The sequence below is a fragment of the Oryzias melastigma genome, linkage group LG5 (assembly GCF_002922805.2).
Source record: "Oryzias melastigma strain HK-1 linkage group LG5, ASM292280v2, whole genome shotgun sequence".
Lineage (NCBI taxonomy): Eukaryota > Metazoa > Chordata > Actinopteri > Beloniformes > Adrianichthyidae > Oryzias > Oryzias melastigma.
In genome coordinates, this window is record NC_050516.1 from 17,019,690 (window position 1) to 17,035,518 (window position 15,829).

The 15,829-nt window shown below is 35.8% G+C and overlaps 3 protein-coding genes across 6 annotated transcripts in view; 1 reads left to right on the forward strand and 2 right to left on the reverse strand.

Annotated features, from left to right (window-relative positions):
* The window catches only part of kiaa1328 (KIAA1328 ortholog), a 25,595-nt gene extending 25,153 nt beyond the window's left edge, over positions 1 to 442 (reverse strand). For 3 of the 4 annotated variants that reach the window (XR_002919101.2, XM_024270929.2, XM_024270930.1), the window contains exon 1: positions 292 to 415. Coding sequence is in view for 3 of the 4 variants with exons in the window: in XM_024270929.2 (XP_024126697.1) it covers positions 292 to 334 (43 nt within the window). In the remaining variant the exon portion in view is untranslated. Of the gene's footprint in view, positions 1 to 291 lie in introns of all 4 variants that reach the window. The other variant, XM_024270928.2, reaches the window with a different exon arrangement.
* A 69-nt stretch (positions 443 to 511) lies between these two features.
* On the forward strand, positions 512 to 4,711 carry tpgs2 (tubulin polyglutamylase complex subunit 2). The gene is made up of 7 exons (XM_024270939.2): positions 512 to 666; positions 755 to 834; positions 908 to 995; positions 1,076 to 1,216; positions 1,393 to 1,500; positions 1,591 to 1,754; positions 3,268 to 4,711. The coding sequence occupies exons 1-7, from the start codon at positions 543 to 545 to the stop codon at positions 3,481 to 3,483; spliced, it is 921 nt and encodes a 306-aa protein (XP_024126707.1). The 5' UTR covers positions 512 to 542; the 3' UTR covers positions 3,484 to 4,711.
* A 283-nt stretch (positions 4,712 to 4,994) lies between these two features.
* aqp7 (aquaporin 7) lies at positions 4,995 to 12,479 on the reverse strand. The gene is made up of 6 exons (XM_024271241.2): positions 12,169 to 12,479; positions 9,734 to 9,860; positions 9,515 to 9,652; positions 9,307 to 9,425; positions 7,287 to 7,504; positions 4,995 to 5,681 (listed from the first exon to the last, which is right to left on the reverse strand). The coding sequence occupies exons 1-6, from the start codon at positions 12,304 to 12,306 to the stop codon at positions 5,516 to 5,518; spliced, it is 906 nt and encodes a 301-aa protein (XP_024127009.1). The 5' UTR covers positions 12,307 to 12,479; the 3' UTR covers positions 4,995 to 5,515.
* Between the last annotated feature and the right edge of the window lie 3,350 nt (positions 12,480 to 15,829).

A 15,829-nucleotide genomic window follows, 5' to 3' on the forward strand; every position in this document is an offset into this window, starting at 1 on the left:
CTTCACAACATTTGAATGCGCAGCAAAAAGAGTGGGGAAAAGTGTTGATTGGGTGATTTCCACAGCAAGCCATATTAAAGTAACCCCGGCCCTGAGTCACTTCTTTATCCCCCAAAGAGCAGTTCCTAAAAAACATGTTTCACTTCCTCTCATGCAACTTTTCTGTCAATTTCTAAACACAGATGAGACACATTCCAAATATTGTGCAATGTCTTATAGGATTCGTAAACATGAAACCAAAATTGACGCTAATTCGCTCAAAGATGATAAATAACAAAAACAAGCACCTACCGCCGTTTTTCCAGAATATGCCCGAGTTTCCAGCCTCCGCCATACTGAAACAACCGCCACCACTCCCAAAGAGCCAAGCGTTGCTAAGAAATGTTAGTCCCGCCTTTATTTTGTAACTAGCATTTTGATTGGCTGCACTCTACTAAAAAGGGTTTCTATTGGCTTGAGCTTTTGTTGCACTGAGTTATGTCCTTATCGCTTTCCGTACTTATCAGCTCAGCTGGATCTGAGCAAAAGATGTGGGTTTATGGATGCTGACCGCATTTCATAATAAAAAAAAATACGTGTTAGGCCTTCAAATGGAGGAGACCAAAGAAAACTTAGCATATAAAGGTGTTGTTGAGAGGCTGACGCTCGGCATTACTCGAATACTTGGTTTGTATGACGATATTTGCATTATAACATAGGATGGTTAGCTTAATGGAAGCGATATGATCGATATATTTTTCATGTGCTGGTGCAGAGAGCATGCCAGGTGTGGTGGATGTGCGCTTTGCAGAGAGGGATCCTGCTGACAAGAGGAGTCTGCTGTCATGGGAACAGGTTACTAAACATTGAAGTCACGTGAGATGCTGTTCTCACTACTTGATTTAGGATGATTTAATTCATTCTGCAGAAAAATGGCTGTATTTTACCAGAGGACCTCCGAGACTTTTACCTAACAATTGATGGATTCACTTTAACATGGAGCGTCAAGCTTGACAGTATGTATGAAGCACATTTAAAATCAAATGTAGCCCATTTTCAGATTAAATTCTAAGCTGTGGGCTTGTCTGTCTTTCAGATGAGTGTGTTCCCCTGGGGTCCATGGTGATCAACAGTGTGACCAGGCTTTGCCCACTGCTTCAGCCAGTATCTGTGTTCTCTCTGCCCAATGCACCTTCACTGGCTGATCTGGACTGGGAGGACAGCAGCACAGAAAGAGGTACCGTCAACCCACAATTCTGTTCTTCAGAGGAACTGGACTTTTCTAGATAAACCATTAAAGTATCCTGAAAACTTTATGTTGGGGCTTGACTTAACAACCACGTCTTATTTAAACATGTATATTTGTTTATAATCTGTGCAGAAAGCATTTTAATTAACGAACATTTCTTTTAGCACCCGATCATACTGCACCTCATTTTGACGCCCGGAGTCGCATCTTTGAGTTGGATTCTTGTGGCGGGAATGGAAAAGTGTGCCTTGTCTACAAAAACTGCACCCAAGGTGTGGTGTTTTATATTTAAAAAATAAACGGGTCATTATTATAAATAATACATATTAATATTAAGATAACCAGCATGTCTTTGTCTACAGGTGTTGTAGCCCAGCAGAGTGAGATCTGGTTCCTGGACCGCTCTTTGTACTGGCATTTTATGACTCCAACTTTTACCGCCTACTACCGACTGATGATAACACACCTTGGTCTACCAGAGTGGCATTACGCCTTCACCCCTTATGGCCCAAGCCCTCAAGCAAAGGTACTGATCAATCTTTAAAATATGCAGTGTTTTTAAATAACCTGCACCTATTGAGCTTAACTCTGAAATGATCAAATGTACAAAACTGGTTTTCAAGTTTGATTGTTTTTTACAATTATGAAAATTTGTTTTAATTATGAAGTTCTCCCTGATCAGGGCAAGACAGATTTGTTTGGTACATTTTATTCCAGCAGGAAATATATAAACCAGTGGTCTGCAACCTTTAAAGCCAAAACAACAGTTTGGTCCAGTTTTTAACTGACCAAAACTCAGCAAGAGTCTCAAAATCCAACTTCACTGTTTCAAAATAATACACTTTATTGGTGTTTTTGTGGCCATTATGCCTTTCGTTTTTAAAATGTTGCTCTTAAATATTTATAATAATTGACTTACAGCAGCATTTTGTTTTTTCTATACATGACAATTTGAACTTTTTTATATACCTGGACATCAAAGTTCCTTTCAAAATAAAACATCCTGTCAAATAGGATCTTCCTGCTGCAGCAGATTTATCAGAATGTAAGAAAGTCAAACACATTTTCTACCATTATGAATTTTACGTGCCTTCGTTTTTTTTCAATCTATAGTAGTGAATGCAATTTTACACATTTAGGACTTTAGCTTTGAACTTTAACTAGACATTGTTATGCAGCAGATAAGAATATGTTCTTTAAACTTATTAAATGACTGTGGCAGTAGATTAAACATTTTACCATCATTTTTCTCAGTTATCTGACGTGTTCAAAATCTGAGCACAAAATTGACCAAACTTAATTAACTAAAACAAATGAGCCAACACTACAAACTCATTACTTGTTCAAATACTTATCATTTTTCTTTAAAGCTGAAATGCCTCAATGGGATGGAGGGATAAAGGAGCCGCATGTTGCTCCAGACCCTTGATATGGACCTTTACAGCATGGAAACAATACATTAAAATGTAAAAATGGAATAAAAAAAGGGGGATTGTGCAACAAAAATTTTAATGGGAAAAAATCTTTTAGTGCATATTTTTAAAGAAATTTTCTCTTAAGCTATTGGAAGTGTTCTGTTTATAGTTCATAAAATGTATTGAAGGAAAATCTGGTGTGTTGGATTAAAAATAGTCATCTAAATAAAAATAATCTATATTAAACCTAATTTAGGGAAATGTGTGTTTAGGTATTTTTTTATTTTGTTTTCAATATATTTTTTTCTTTTAATCACTCATACTAAGTTTTTTTTCTCATCTGGAATTCTTTAAGGAACCCCTTGTGGTACACATACTTTTATTTGAGAACCACTGGTATAAAGATTTCATCAATGTATCTCTGGTCTCTGATTTTGTTGTCCTATTTAGCATTGTAGAGAAACTAATACTTCCTTGGATGCTAAAACATAAATACTGTAAACTTATTTTTTTGTGTTGACAAACACTATTTTTTACCAGTGTGCACAGTCACTTTACTTAAATAGGTTTTGAAATGTAAATTGCCTTTACTACATTTCTTATGCTCCCGGTTCCCCTCTGCAGCAGTGGGCATCTCTCTACCAGCCCCTGACGTACAACTGTGACAGCAGTCCGGCAGAGTCAACGGATTACTTTCGGAACAAGCTGGATCCCACCTTGGCCTTTAAAGGCAAATCAAAGACACCAACCCCCAAGAAGAAGCAGTCGGCACAATGCAGCTCAGGGGCCACTATCAAGCCCCAAGGAAACACAGGAAAACACAGTGGAGCCAAGAGGTGAACCAGCGTTTATCCCACAGAGCGACTTCAAGAAGCGTTATTCTCTGTACGACCAGAATCTGCTTGACTTTCACTGGAGTTTAGTGCAATAAAAGAGAGCTTTGTTTACCATAAAGAGAAGCATGATGTAGAATGTTGCTGACTTAAAACACATTCAGTGATGTATTTTATACTGAAAAAGAATTCTGTTTAAAATAACCTTTTTCTCTTTTTTTTCTTAAACTCTTTATTTCTCATTTTTTCTGTTTTAGATTATTTTAAAAACACAGAACCACAATCTAACTTTGAAACTGTCATATAGGCTGTTTAAGGATATAAAACACCACTAAAATGTGCTTTTTTTCGTCAACGTTTATTTTTGTGTATGTTAAAAACTAATATATTAAATTAAAAATATATTCTCCACTTTTGTCTCAGAGGAATTTGGGGATTTCACAATACTATGATGTTTTTGTGATTATTTTTAGCCGATATTAAACTTTAAATTGTTTTAAAAAGAAATACAAATATTGCACACACTGTACCTTTATTTTTAATGAAAATGCCCACACACGTGCAATAACTTTTTTTTTTTGTTTGTTTTTTATGTTATTTTTTTAAGAGCCAATGAAAACATCTTGTTCTCAAAGCTGTCCTGGATGTAACAGTGTGAGAAAAAGAAAATCATTTGTATTTTTTTTCCAAAGAGGAAAATCAACTGCATCCACTGCTGTCTGGTGAGACTCCCATTGGGAAAAAAATGAAATAAATCCTTTTCATGTTTTTTTGCCAGTGAAAAAACTATGGTTAAAAAATTAGCATATTTGTTGCAAATTAGTTTTTTTCACAAAGCTGTCCATGGAGCCGCATGAGCAAAAGAAAAATCCATAGCTTTTTTTTTCATATCGGAAAATTAACGCCATCCACTTTTGCCGTCTGTGACTCCAAATGAGAATCAAAACCTTTTTTTTAATTTTTTTTAAAATATATTTTTAGCCAATGAATACAGTGTCTGAATTAAAATAAATAGAATTTTTGTTGCAAATTGGTTTTGTTCACAAAACTGTCGTATCATGAAGCAATGTGAGCAAAAACAAAATCTATAACATTATTTTTCATGGTGGAAAATCAACTGCATCCACTGCTGCCCAATGTGAATGCCAATGAGAAATGAAAAAAAACATTGCTATCTATTTTAGTTTCGGAATTAGTTGTCAACACTTAGTGATTCATAGTAATACATTCACAGTGAAAACATCAAAACTGATTTAAAAAGATGCAAATTAAAATAATAAAGAGGTCAGATGTTGTAATTACATTACATTACAAAAATGCAGACAAGCCATTTTTTGCTTGTAGCATTACCAGTCTTTAGGCTAAACATTTAACTTTATTTAGTTTAGTTTTATTCTTTTAAAATGTTCAATTGAGTTTATTGTTCACTCAAAAATAAAAGTTTAGTCTCTACTAAAGGTGCTGCAAGGAAATCAAGAAAAGAAATTACAGAAAAATGTAATGTAAACAATAAAATGCTTTAAAATGCAATAAAAAATGTTATGCATTTATTGAAAAGATCTAACAATTTTCACATTGATGAGAAAAACTTTGAAATATTTAAAGATCAATAAAAGTGAAGGGCCCCATGCATCTGCTTGCCTTGGGCCCCAAAGTTACTACCTCTGCCCTTTCAGGCTGTTAGAAGGCATCACCAGCTGTTTTTGTTTTATTATTTTAGGACTCTCCTAAAAGTGTCCATGCAAAAAAACACAGTTTACATCTTTCTGAAATTGATTTTAGACTAACGAATACTCACTTCAACCACTAACCTTCTTAATAAGAGAAGGTAGCAGGTTTTTGGTTTTTGTGAGTAAAAAATGCTTATACATGTATTATTATTATTACAAATTATATAAGCATATAGTGCATTCTAAGTCAGTCTCAATTATTTTACTAAATAATTTATAAATACAGCCATCTTGTAATGAAATGCAGTTCAACACAGCTGCACGTATTTGTTTGCGTAGCTTTGACAAGCTCATACATTTGAACAGATGTTACACTCTTTTCACCAAAGGAATGACCTCATCTTCCACTTGCACCCTGTTCTGTTCAGAGGGGTGTGGGTGGTGCAGTTCAACAAAGGCCTTGTACACCCCTGCTCCCAGGACACCTCCGACGGACGGAGCAACGAGAGGCACCCACCACCAGCAGTGTCCAGCCCTACAGAGATAACAACAGCAAATACCAGGCAGTTAGAGAAATAAAACAGAAAAGGAAAAGTAAGACTCTCCATACATGGTAGTTGGTCACAGATGTGCCCCAAAATTGTGTGAGCTATAGCTAGAGTATTGTTGCACAAGTTTTCACAACAGCAAGAAAGTGTATTGCTCTTCAATGCAGCCACAAGGGGCGCTATCTATTGATTTTATGTGCCCGTCCCAAGTGTGGCTAAATGCAAACGGTTGAGACAGGAAGGCAATGTTATGTAAAACCAAATTTCTGTGAATCACAAGCAACTTTGATCTTCAACTGGTTATTGCACAGGTTAACAACAACCTCCATCTTGACCTAAAAGGTACATTTTATTAATGATGCTTCTGTTTGTCAAAGATCAAATCGGGAGAGGAAGGCGAGTTTGTCAGCAAAGAACTGTTTGATTTAGAGTAGGATGTTCGAATGTAGAGACACTGACAGGAAACACGAGAGAGTTGAGCAACATGATGAAAGAAGAAAGATGGACATCATGTGTGATCAAGATGTTTTGGAGACAAATGCAAAGAAACTACTAGGAAAGAGGTCTAGAAGAAGACCAAAGAGGGAGTTCATGGATGCAGTCAAGGAAGGCGTAAAAGACGTTTGTACCACGAAGCAGTGCAGAATGGACGCCACTTACATTCTGCGCTCTTGTTAACCTATGTGGTTCACATCAGATGTGAACCACAGCAATCGTTTTGGTCTATTTGGTCTATTTTTAAGCGAGCAATTTGCGTCAATCCTGCCAGGAAGTTACACCAAGACACACAAGAAGTAGATCTATTTTCAAAAAATAACCAATTTTTCACAATAAAACAACACTGTTGACAAATGTGATCATATTTTTGTAAACACACAAAGCACAATAAATAAAAGCATTCCTAGTTGTCTTTTAATAATGATTATGCTGTTTTAAGCTAAAATAATTTTTTTTTTAAAAGTGTCTTTTTCTAGGAAATAGTTTCTGCAGAGCAGCAAAAGTTCATCTGAACTTTGCCTATGAGTTGTGGACGGGACTGTTGGCTGTTGTTGACATTGAAAGCTTGAAACCTGCTGATTGTATTTTGTAGGTAACAACTACAAGCTTTTTCTGCATGACTGCATTTTTTCTTATGCTCCTGATTCACCATGATTTGAATAAAGAAATACTCAGAAACACAGTTGTATTCTTAATTTTCTTCATATATCCTCTATCGTAAGAAAAATACATAAAAAAAAACACCAAAAACACAATTTTCATTGGACTGGGTCATTTCAGAAACTCTTGTTGATCTATAACCCACTACATGAAAAAAGTAAACAAGTCTTAAGCTGAAATTCAAACCACCTGATGTCTGAAATAATCGGGTTTGGGTATATGTACTCTCACAAAAATAAAAAATAAAAAGGACAAAGAAGCATTTTATTAGATGCTTTAAACAATAAGGTCTCAGAAAGCTGCAAGTCAGGCCCATGTACTAAAAAATATTTTTCTAAATTTGCCAAGTTTTTCCGTTTTTATTTGTTTTTTTCCACTAGTTTCACTGTGTTGTTGATGCAATTGCAAAGCCTTCCAAACAAAACCTCCTTTACCTGAACACTTCAGACCCCCAGCCTGCTATGGCAGTGAAGACCCTGGGTGCAATGTCTCTGGTGGGGTTAATGGCATAACCACTGTTGCTGCCCAGAGACATGCCGATGAGCATCACCAGCAGACCCACAATGACGGGCTCACAGCCAGCAGGAGGTGGTTTGTTCTTCTGGTCCGACAGAGCCATCACGCACAGCAGCAGCATCGCTGTTCCAAACACCTGGAATCCATCGAACAGCACATTTTACCCTTTGAATTAGAGAAAATCACAGCTTTCCTGGATCCTTTTGTTTAGTCTAATTAATGCAAATCTGTTTGTATTTATTGTAATTAAATTCTTCAATTAATTGCAATTTCATAATTAAATTAATATTTCTTTGCTGCTTTTCAAAAAGAGCAAAGACATCTCAACTTTTCTTTGAAAAATTGCTGTCTTAGATTAAATTTACCAACGTTTTTGCATCTTTAGATGCTACACACCTTTTGCAGCCTTTAGACTAATCAATTTTAAAATGTTTAGAACCAAAATCAATGGAATACTTCAAAATTAACAAAAAAATAACAAACAACATAAAAATCACTGCATCAATGTGTAAAATCGATTTAAGTTGCTACCTTATATCCCGTATCAATACTTTTGTCTTTTACTTTAAATAAATTGTATTTTCGTCTCAAAATGACAACTATGAATGACTCCAGGCTCAGTTTTCTCAGAATAAAAAATGTTTACCTCATATTTCTCATACTGCATATAAAAGACCAAAAGATCAGCATTTTCTACTAATGTTGTTTATTTGATCCCTTGAACCAAACTTTGCTTGTAATGTTTTTTTTTTCAGTTGATACTTTAGAAACCGTAATCTACCTGCAAAATTATCTTTTTATTTTTAATTAGAAAGGAAATTTAGAAAGGAATACAATTCTAAGCATCAAAATAGATAATAAAAAAAGGAGTTATAAAGAATTTAAGCTATGGCAAGAAACTGTTGATGGTGATAGGTTTTTATACTAAATGAGGGTTTTTATATTTTGTTACAGTTACACTTTTATACCTTATTATTAACCGTTGGAATTCATTTTTTGCATTAACCCACATGGAGCTCCAGACCATCTGAAACCAGTCAGGGGGAGCTTCAGGGACTTGTGTTGGAGTTTGTATCCCACATGTCTCTAGACGTTTTAATACATTTTGTTGCCATTTTTGTTACTCAGGTTTATCAACATGTTATTTTAATATCAAAAATAAATTTATTTTCCTAAGTAAAGGTTTTGTACCAAACAAGATGTTGGATTGGTTTTAACTAGGGATGTAGAGAAACATTGATTTGTCCATATATCGCAATAATTCATCTGCCGATAGTTGTCTTGATTTAAAATGCTGACATTAGTTAATAATGAGCGTTCTTGAGCATCTTACTTTTGTTTTCCACCTAATACCCCTAATACCAACTAATACCAGTACTAGATAAACTACATTTGACAATGTTAAAAATAATTTTCTCAGTCATGCTTTCAGAATCTTATTGGTTAAAGCACATTCTTCATACTTTTTTCTTCATACTGAAAAATATTTTGTTGTGTAAATTAGACAATACTGACTGTTCCCTATAAGAACAAATTTTTCTTAATTTACCAAAATAAAAGAACAGTGAAATTGCTTGGGTAAAAGCATATTGTATATGAGAGTTGCAGTGCTTACCTTTGCGATCATTAAATAAAGTGAATTTTACAATTTTATTATCATGTACGGTGTGTTAATATTCAGGTAGAGTTTTTAAGTCATATTTTTAAAAAGAAATAGCAAGAAAGTGTTTTGGTGCAGTCTTGGGACATATCACGATACATATTGCATTGTGAGCCATTACGATATATATTGTATCATCAGACTCTTGCACCCTAATCTTAATTTAATCTATTTTTTTGGTTTAATTTTAAATTATAGACATAAGTAAGTATGTGCATACTCTTCTTAAGAGCAGAACATGTTACGCCTGGAATTTAATAAATCATTTCAGTTTCTACCTGGTCAACGAATCCGGCCACCAGTGACAGGTATGGAGCAGGATAGGTGGCAAAGATCCCAGCTGTGGCCTTTGGACCAGTAACAGTCAGATTTCCTCCACAGTAGTTATGAATAGCCTCTGAGAATACATGAAAACATGCTTTAGATTCCTGTTTTAACATTAATTGACCCAGATCCGAGTGTGTGGACATGTTGGAAAGTCCTTACCGTAGTAGATTGCATATATTGTTCCTGATGCCAGGAAGGAGCCGAGTAACTGAGCACAAATGTACAGCGGCAGCATTTTCCACGTCAGGCGCCCAAACACACACATCGTAAACGACACCGCTCCATTCATATGAGCTCCTGAGAATGAAACGAGAACTCTGTCAGTGGCAGGTGAACCGCAGGTCAAGTCTGCACACTAGTGAGTGTCGGCGCTCATACCTGAGACCTTCCCTCCAACATAAGTACCCATAGCAACGGCAAGCCCAAAAGCAATGTTGATGCTGATGTACTGTCCGAATGCGCCCTGTCCCGTCACCACCTGAGCCACCGAGCCCAGGCCAAATGCCTGGAACCCCAGAGAAAGATGGTATCATCAAGTAAATCTGGTTTAATCGAATCACCTTTGGGTCTGATGATAAAAAATATATATATTATTTTTAAATCCATCCAAATTACAAAAAAGCTGGGCATTTTTTATCCAGATTCAAAAGAAAGAAAACTAAAAGACTACAAAACTACAGGAAACTCAGACCATAAATAATCCAAAAATGTGTAATGAAATGTTACAATTTTATCTAGTACTTTCAAGTTAAGCTGAAGGTGTCATATAATAGTCAGTTGGAATAACACTGAGCTTCTAAGAAAATTGATTTTAAAACAGCAGCACAAATAAAGGAAGATAGATGCAGTCTCCCAGAAATAAACATGAGAAAAATCCTGCATGTTAGGAAAGACACTTTTTTCTACAGTTTTGCAAAGCTACATATACTAAACACACCAGAATCAGAGAAAGCAGAGTATCTGGAGAAATCTGTGTGTTATGAATAAGGCCAGAGAGCTTTATGGGTGCCTGTGATCCTTCAAGCATTTTATCAATGTTTAGTTCAAAAGCATCTCTGATGGCATGAAGGCATGAGTGCAGGCAGTGTGTGCACTTTGCATGTTCTGAAGCGATGTCTGAACACTGAAAGGCATATAAAAGTTTTATGTCTCCCTCCAGGTGACATCCATTTCAGGAAAGGACGGTGTGAAGCCACACATTAAATCTACTGAAACATCTTTCATGGAGGCTCATGCTGTGTTGACCTGCCTGCAGTCCAGGAGTCTCATTCATTAAGACATCTGCTCACACAAATATTCCATGAACCACAGAGAAATGCATAGATTAAAAAAATACACAAATGTCTTATTTTTAGAGAAAACCTGCAGAAAAGATGCTCTCGGTATTGGAAATTTGTCACCACAGTACTAAAGGATCCCTTTTATAGAAACTGATATGTACAGGGATCCAGTTTGAAATGACTGAGACTTACTAAGAAAAGCATTTCTGGTTGTGTGCAGCTTTTCAACTCTGGAGTCCTAGCATCACATTTATTTATTTATTTCTCTGCCTACATCTCCTGTACATTTCCTTATTGGCATTTTTCTAACAACATGGACCTTCCATGAATAAATGAGGGTGGAGTGTGGGAAGAGAACACACAAGCCTTTATGCACAGCAAACTGCAGTTTGGCAATAATGAAGTGACGGTGTGTAGGAGCATGAATACTCTTATTTTTTTACAATTTTCTTTTGCCATATTTTTGGTTTTGCAGCACACGCCATGACTCTGAAGCACAGTTTCATGAATGAGACTCCTGAACTTCTGTTATAGGAGAATGATGGAACGATAAACGCATCAAGGACCAGCATCAACTATTCAGTAGGTGTAAGTCAAACAAAAACGGGACTAAAATCCAACACAAAAATTTCAGAAAATGTTCTGTCTTAATACCCAGATATCTTCCAACTGTTTAGAAAAGAGCAGAAGGAGACCAACAAATGGATGTCATTCCTTTTTTGAACAAATGTATACAATTCTACATTAATATATATATATATTTTCTGTTTGTTGTGAATAAATTTCAACTTCATGGAATCTTAAAGTCCTTTGGTTCAAATTTTAAAATTGCCCAACCATTTCTGGAATTTTGGAGGTAGAATTTGACTGTTTTTTCTTTTGTTAAGCAGAACTAAAACAGACTGATCAGTAAAAGAAGCTGACTCTAAAATACTTGCAGCAGTCGTCAGGAAACAGGAAGTGTGTGTTTCCCTCTACAAAGGTCACCAGCTTTGAGTCTGACAGTCCAGATCCATTATAACACAATATGATAAACATACTGAGGTGAATGCTTTCATATTGATTATTGGTTGCTGACATTCCTCATTTTTTCTCATTATTTGATTCTAAATGAAGTTTCTAGGCAGTTTTATGCTTGAAGCATCAATAAAACATTAAGTGGCTGAACATTAATATATATATATATATATATATAAATCTATACATAATGACTCTATTCTAACTCCGTATATCTAAATTTCCTTCAATTTTAACATTTATTGAGGAAGTTTTAAAGAAAATCTCCTTTTATTGATCTTCTCACTGCACTGCCAACCAACCAATCCCCCCTGGTGACACGTGTGACCATGATAAGCTTCTGTCTGTGTGCATTTCAGAGTAAAGATGGCAAATAGGGTAAAGAGCATAGCATTAATAATTAATCAAATATGGTTGTTGCAGATAAGCAGCTCACACTCTCGAAGTTTTTTCAGTTAAACAACATTAAGAAAAAATTCTATACATACAGTATGAGACAACAGCTGGATTTCTCACCATCATAACATAGGTGCTGAGGGTTTCAGCAAGTCCCACTCGAGCTGCTTCGTTCTTGATCCAGACTCTTCGTTGGGTCGCATCCTGTCCTTTCTGCTCAGAGACCTCAGTCTTAGCAGATGTCACCAAGTCCTTCATTATTCCTTTATCTTTTTGGCTTTTGCTTTTTTGGAGGTAATCTCAAACTTCCACAAAGAAGTCACAAAAAGTCGTCCATGTCACACTGTGTTCCAAAAAAAACAAAGTGTCAGCTCTAATCCACGTTTGTTCTGTTTGTGCAGCTCCTTTTCTCTGTCACACATGCCCATCAGGGTTGTCCACATTTTACAGCATTGACCCGCCCCCCCATGTTGCTCAACACACATCCAGACAGAATAGCCAATTACTTTGCAACGTTTTGGGGTCCTTGACCAATGAGGATTTTTTTGTTATCACACTGCTGTGCTTGCCATGCCCAAAAATGACCCCTGAAGAGGAGGCAAGGTCATGCATCATAGCTCAAACACACACTAATTTCTCTATTTCAAGCTTCACTGTTGGAACTTTTATTCAGAAACATTAAAGTAATCAATAAAAATGATTGATTAAAAGAGGGGGCTTCAAAGTCAAACAATTTATTAGAGATTCCATATGCTAATCCCCTTACAGGCTGGTCAAAAGGCCACATTTTTTAAACACTATTTCTATTGAGTTTCTGAATGATAAGCAAGTGTGGAAATCCCAGAGACTGTTTGCAACAACAGTGAGGTTAAACTTCATGTTGTGAACAGCACATCCTTGAACCCTCAAAAATGTGGAAACAAAAACTTGGTAGGTTTTAATTTACTGCCACCTGGAGGTGGAAGTGTGACATAAAAATCCTCAACATCGCTCTCGAACACTTTGATTTATGTTGCACTTTATAACACCTTCAGGGTACCATTGTACTTCAGAATAAAAAGAGAAGAAGGTTTGACAGTAAACTGATTGTCAATCAGTTAAAACAGCTGTAAAAGATAACCCCCAGATTTCTATCAGCAGTAGAGTGAGCTGTCGAGATCTCAACAAAAACATCCACTCATTCAAATACGGAAAATTCTGGCTTTGTCAATGCACTCTGTTAAAACGCTTTTTGAGCTTTTTTTTCTTAAACTAAGGAGCAAATATATCTGTAGATTATTGCGTAACAATGAAAAGAGCAGACAGTTAATACTATAATTAACACAAAAAATATTTCTAAAAACGAATAAAAATAATAATTATTGTCCACTCCCTGACTGAACATTAAAAGAGAACTCCATTGAATTTTCATTTTTGAATGTTTTATGCTTTTTATTTTATTAGGTTTTGATCTTTGAATATTTTATATTGTAAGATTTTTACTATTTTTAACTAATAGATTTTAATTATTTTTATTTTGTGGTGCAAACAGCAGCTGGCCGCTTTAAAATTTCCTTTGGGATTAATAAAGCTTCTATTCTATTCAATGTCTACGAGGCATTGTGCAGTCTAGTACCTAACAGGAAAAAAATATGTGCAAAAGCTCCTTCCTGCAAGAGGGTATGTATTCTGTTCTTTTTGAAAAATGTTATTCTTCTGTAGATTCTTTAAAACGATGGTGTAGTTCTCATGTCTTACACCAGGGGTGTCCAAGTGTTTTGCAAAGAGGGCCAGAATTGATGAGATAAAAGTGAGGGCCAACCCTCCAGTGCATTCCTTAAACCAGCAAGTTAACTATTTAATACAATTTACAATGGGTGTTTTTTTTATTCACATTAAGCAGATATATCTAAATACATTTTGACTAAGATTACTGGGAAATACACGCAAAAAAAGCAGAAATGGAATCAAGAAAAAGTCCATCTGTGGAAAATGACGTTTTTTCAACATTAAATCTGGGTTCAAATGAAATGTTACATATTATTCACTATAAATGCTCACTGAAATACTATTCAGGAGTTCAAACCATTAACCCTTTGACCACAGAGACAAATAAATCTATTCTTCTCGTTTGGCCCTTCAGGCTCTGAAAGTCAATTATTTACGGGTTGTTCTCCCAGGTTTAGAATGACTTATAAGTTAGACAATCCCAACTAAGAAACTGCAGTCCTTGGAAACTGCTGGGGGACACATTTTATTGATTTTATGACAGGAATTTGGAACGGGGGCCGTATTTGGCCCACAAGCCGGACTTTGAACATGCCTGTCCTAAACAGTTAACTTTCTTCTATTACTTTTATTAGATATTTTCTATACATTGTATGTCTGTTTTTTATATTTATTTTTTATTGCAGCACTATTTATTTATGGCAGAAAATAACAGAAACAGTAACAATTTTGCCTTATTTGAGTTTATTAGCAACATAAAAACAGAGGGTTCTCAGGCTTTGTCAAAAACATGAGGCAGAAACATGCAGTTCAAACAAGAAAAAACAATTAGCTATCAGGATATTTTATAAAGACATTAACTCATCTTGATTCTTATGCTCTTGAACAATTTGTCTGCTGGTCTCCAGTTTTGTTGTTTGCTCCATTGAAGCCTCTTTAATGTTGTGTCCATCCGTCTGAACTCCCTCTTGTGTTGTTTACAGCAGATGCTGTGAAATGCATCTGAGATCATTTAGCCATTCTCAGAGTCTTTCTGTGATAAAGGTTTCACTATGCCTCTAATCTTTTCTGTTTTCTTGCTTCCACCTGTGATTCTTAATCTTGTTAACTTCTCCTTTTTGTTTGGAAAAAATTAGCTTTTCATGCATTTGTTTCATGTTGACATCCAAATATCCTAGATCCTAGATGCTAAAATTGGAATTTTGATTTATACTGAATACTTTTGACATTGTGACAGTCTTGCAACGTGTCCAATATTACCTGAATTAGACGTCGTCAATCTCGTGACTTTAAGGCAGTTTGGAAGATGGATGGATGAAATTTATTGGATTGTAGCAACTGTAATGAATTTTTCCTGGTTTGATATTCTTCTTTATGTTTCTCTATGAGTCAACCTATAACTAGGCGCTATAAAAACCATTTTAACTGAATTATTCTTTTGATGCTGAAGTTTTTGACTCAAAGTCTTTCCAACAAATTAGAATTTCGTGGAAAAGTGCATTAATTTCCATAATTTAATTCAAAAGGTTAAAATATCAGAGAATACAGATTCAAGGCCCTCTGTTAAGTACCGGTAGTTATTTCTATATAGATTGGGGTTCCAGCTCATTAAACCTGCAAAAACAGAATAAAAAAATTGAATATTATGAAGGAGTCCCCTCAAATGTTTTAGGGCATGAATGTTTCAAACTAAGTTTCACCAACTGACCTTCTACTAAATTCAAAGCATCCCTGATGTCATTCAATTGTCTCAGTTTGGTTCAGAATGGGGAAGACCTCAGACTTGACAACTAGCCAGAAGATTGTCATTGATCCCCTCTTGGGTAAGCCACCAGAGGTCATGGCTAAGGAGGCTGGCTGTTCATGGAGCGCTGTGTCAGTGCAGATCTAAGAAAACTCTAATGGAGGAACAACATGTGACATGAAAGGATGCACCAGGAAAAGAGACGACCTTAGGCTTCAGTGGATTATCAAAAAGGACTGGATTCAAAAACCGGATAGACATCCGGAAAGAGTTTCACTTGCCACAGCATTCAGACACATTCAGGAGATGGGCTACAACTGTCGGGTTTCT

Coding starts and splice junctions, on each gene's coding strand:
- tpgs2 (XM_024270939.2), top strand. CDS start 543: ATGCTGACCGCATTTCATAATAAAAAAAAATACGTGTTAGGCCTTCAA. Junction 835..907: donor GTCTGCTGTCATGGGAACAG/GTTACTAAACAT, acceptor TTCATTCTGCAG/AAAAATGGCTGTATTTTACC. Junction 996..1,075: donor ATGGAGCGTCAAGCTTGACA/GTATGTATGAAG, acceptor TCTGTCTTTCAG/ATGAGTGTGTTCCCCTGGGG.
- aqp7 (XM_024271241.2), bottom strand. CDS start 12,306: ATGAAGGACTTGGTGACATCTGCTAAGACTGAGGTCTCTGAGCAGAAA. Junction 9,426..9,514: donor AATATATGCAATCTACTACG/GTAAGGACTTTC, acceptor ATGTATTCTCAG/AGGCTATTCATAACTACTGT. Junction 7,505..9,306: donor TGGCCGGATTCGTTGACCAG/GTAGAAACTGAA, acceptor GATGGATTCCAG/GTGTTTGGAACAGCGATGCT.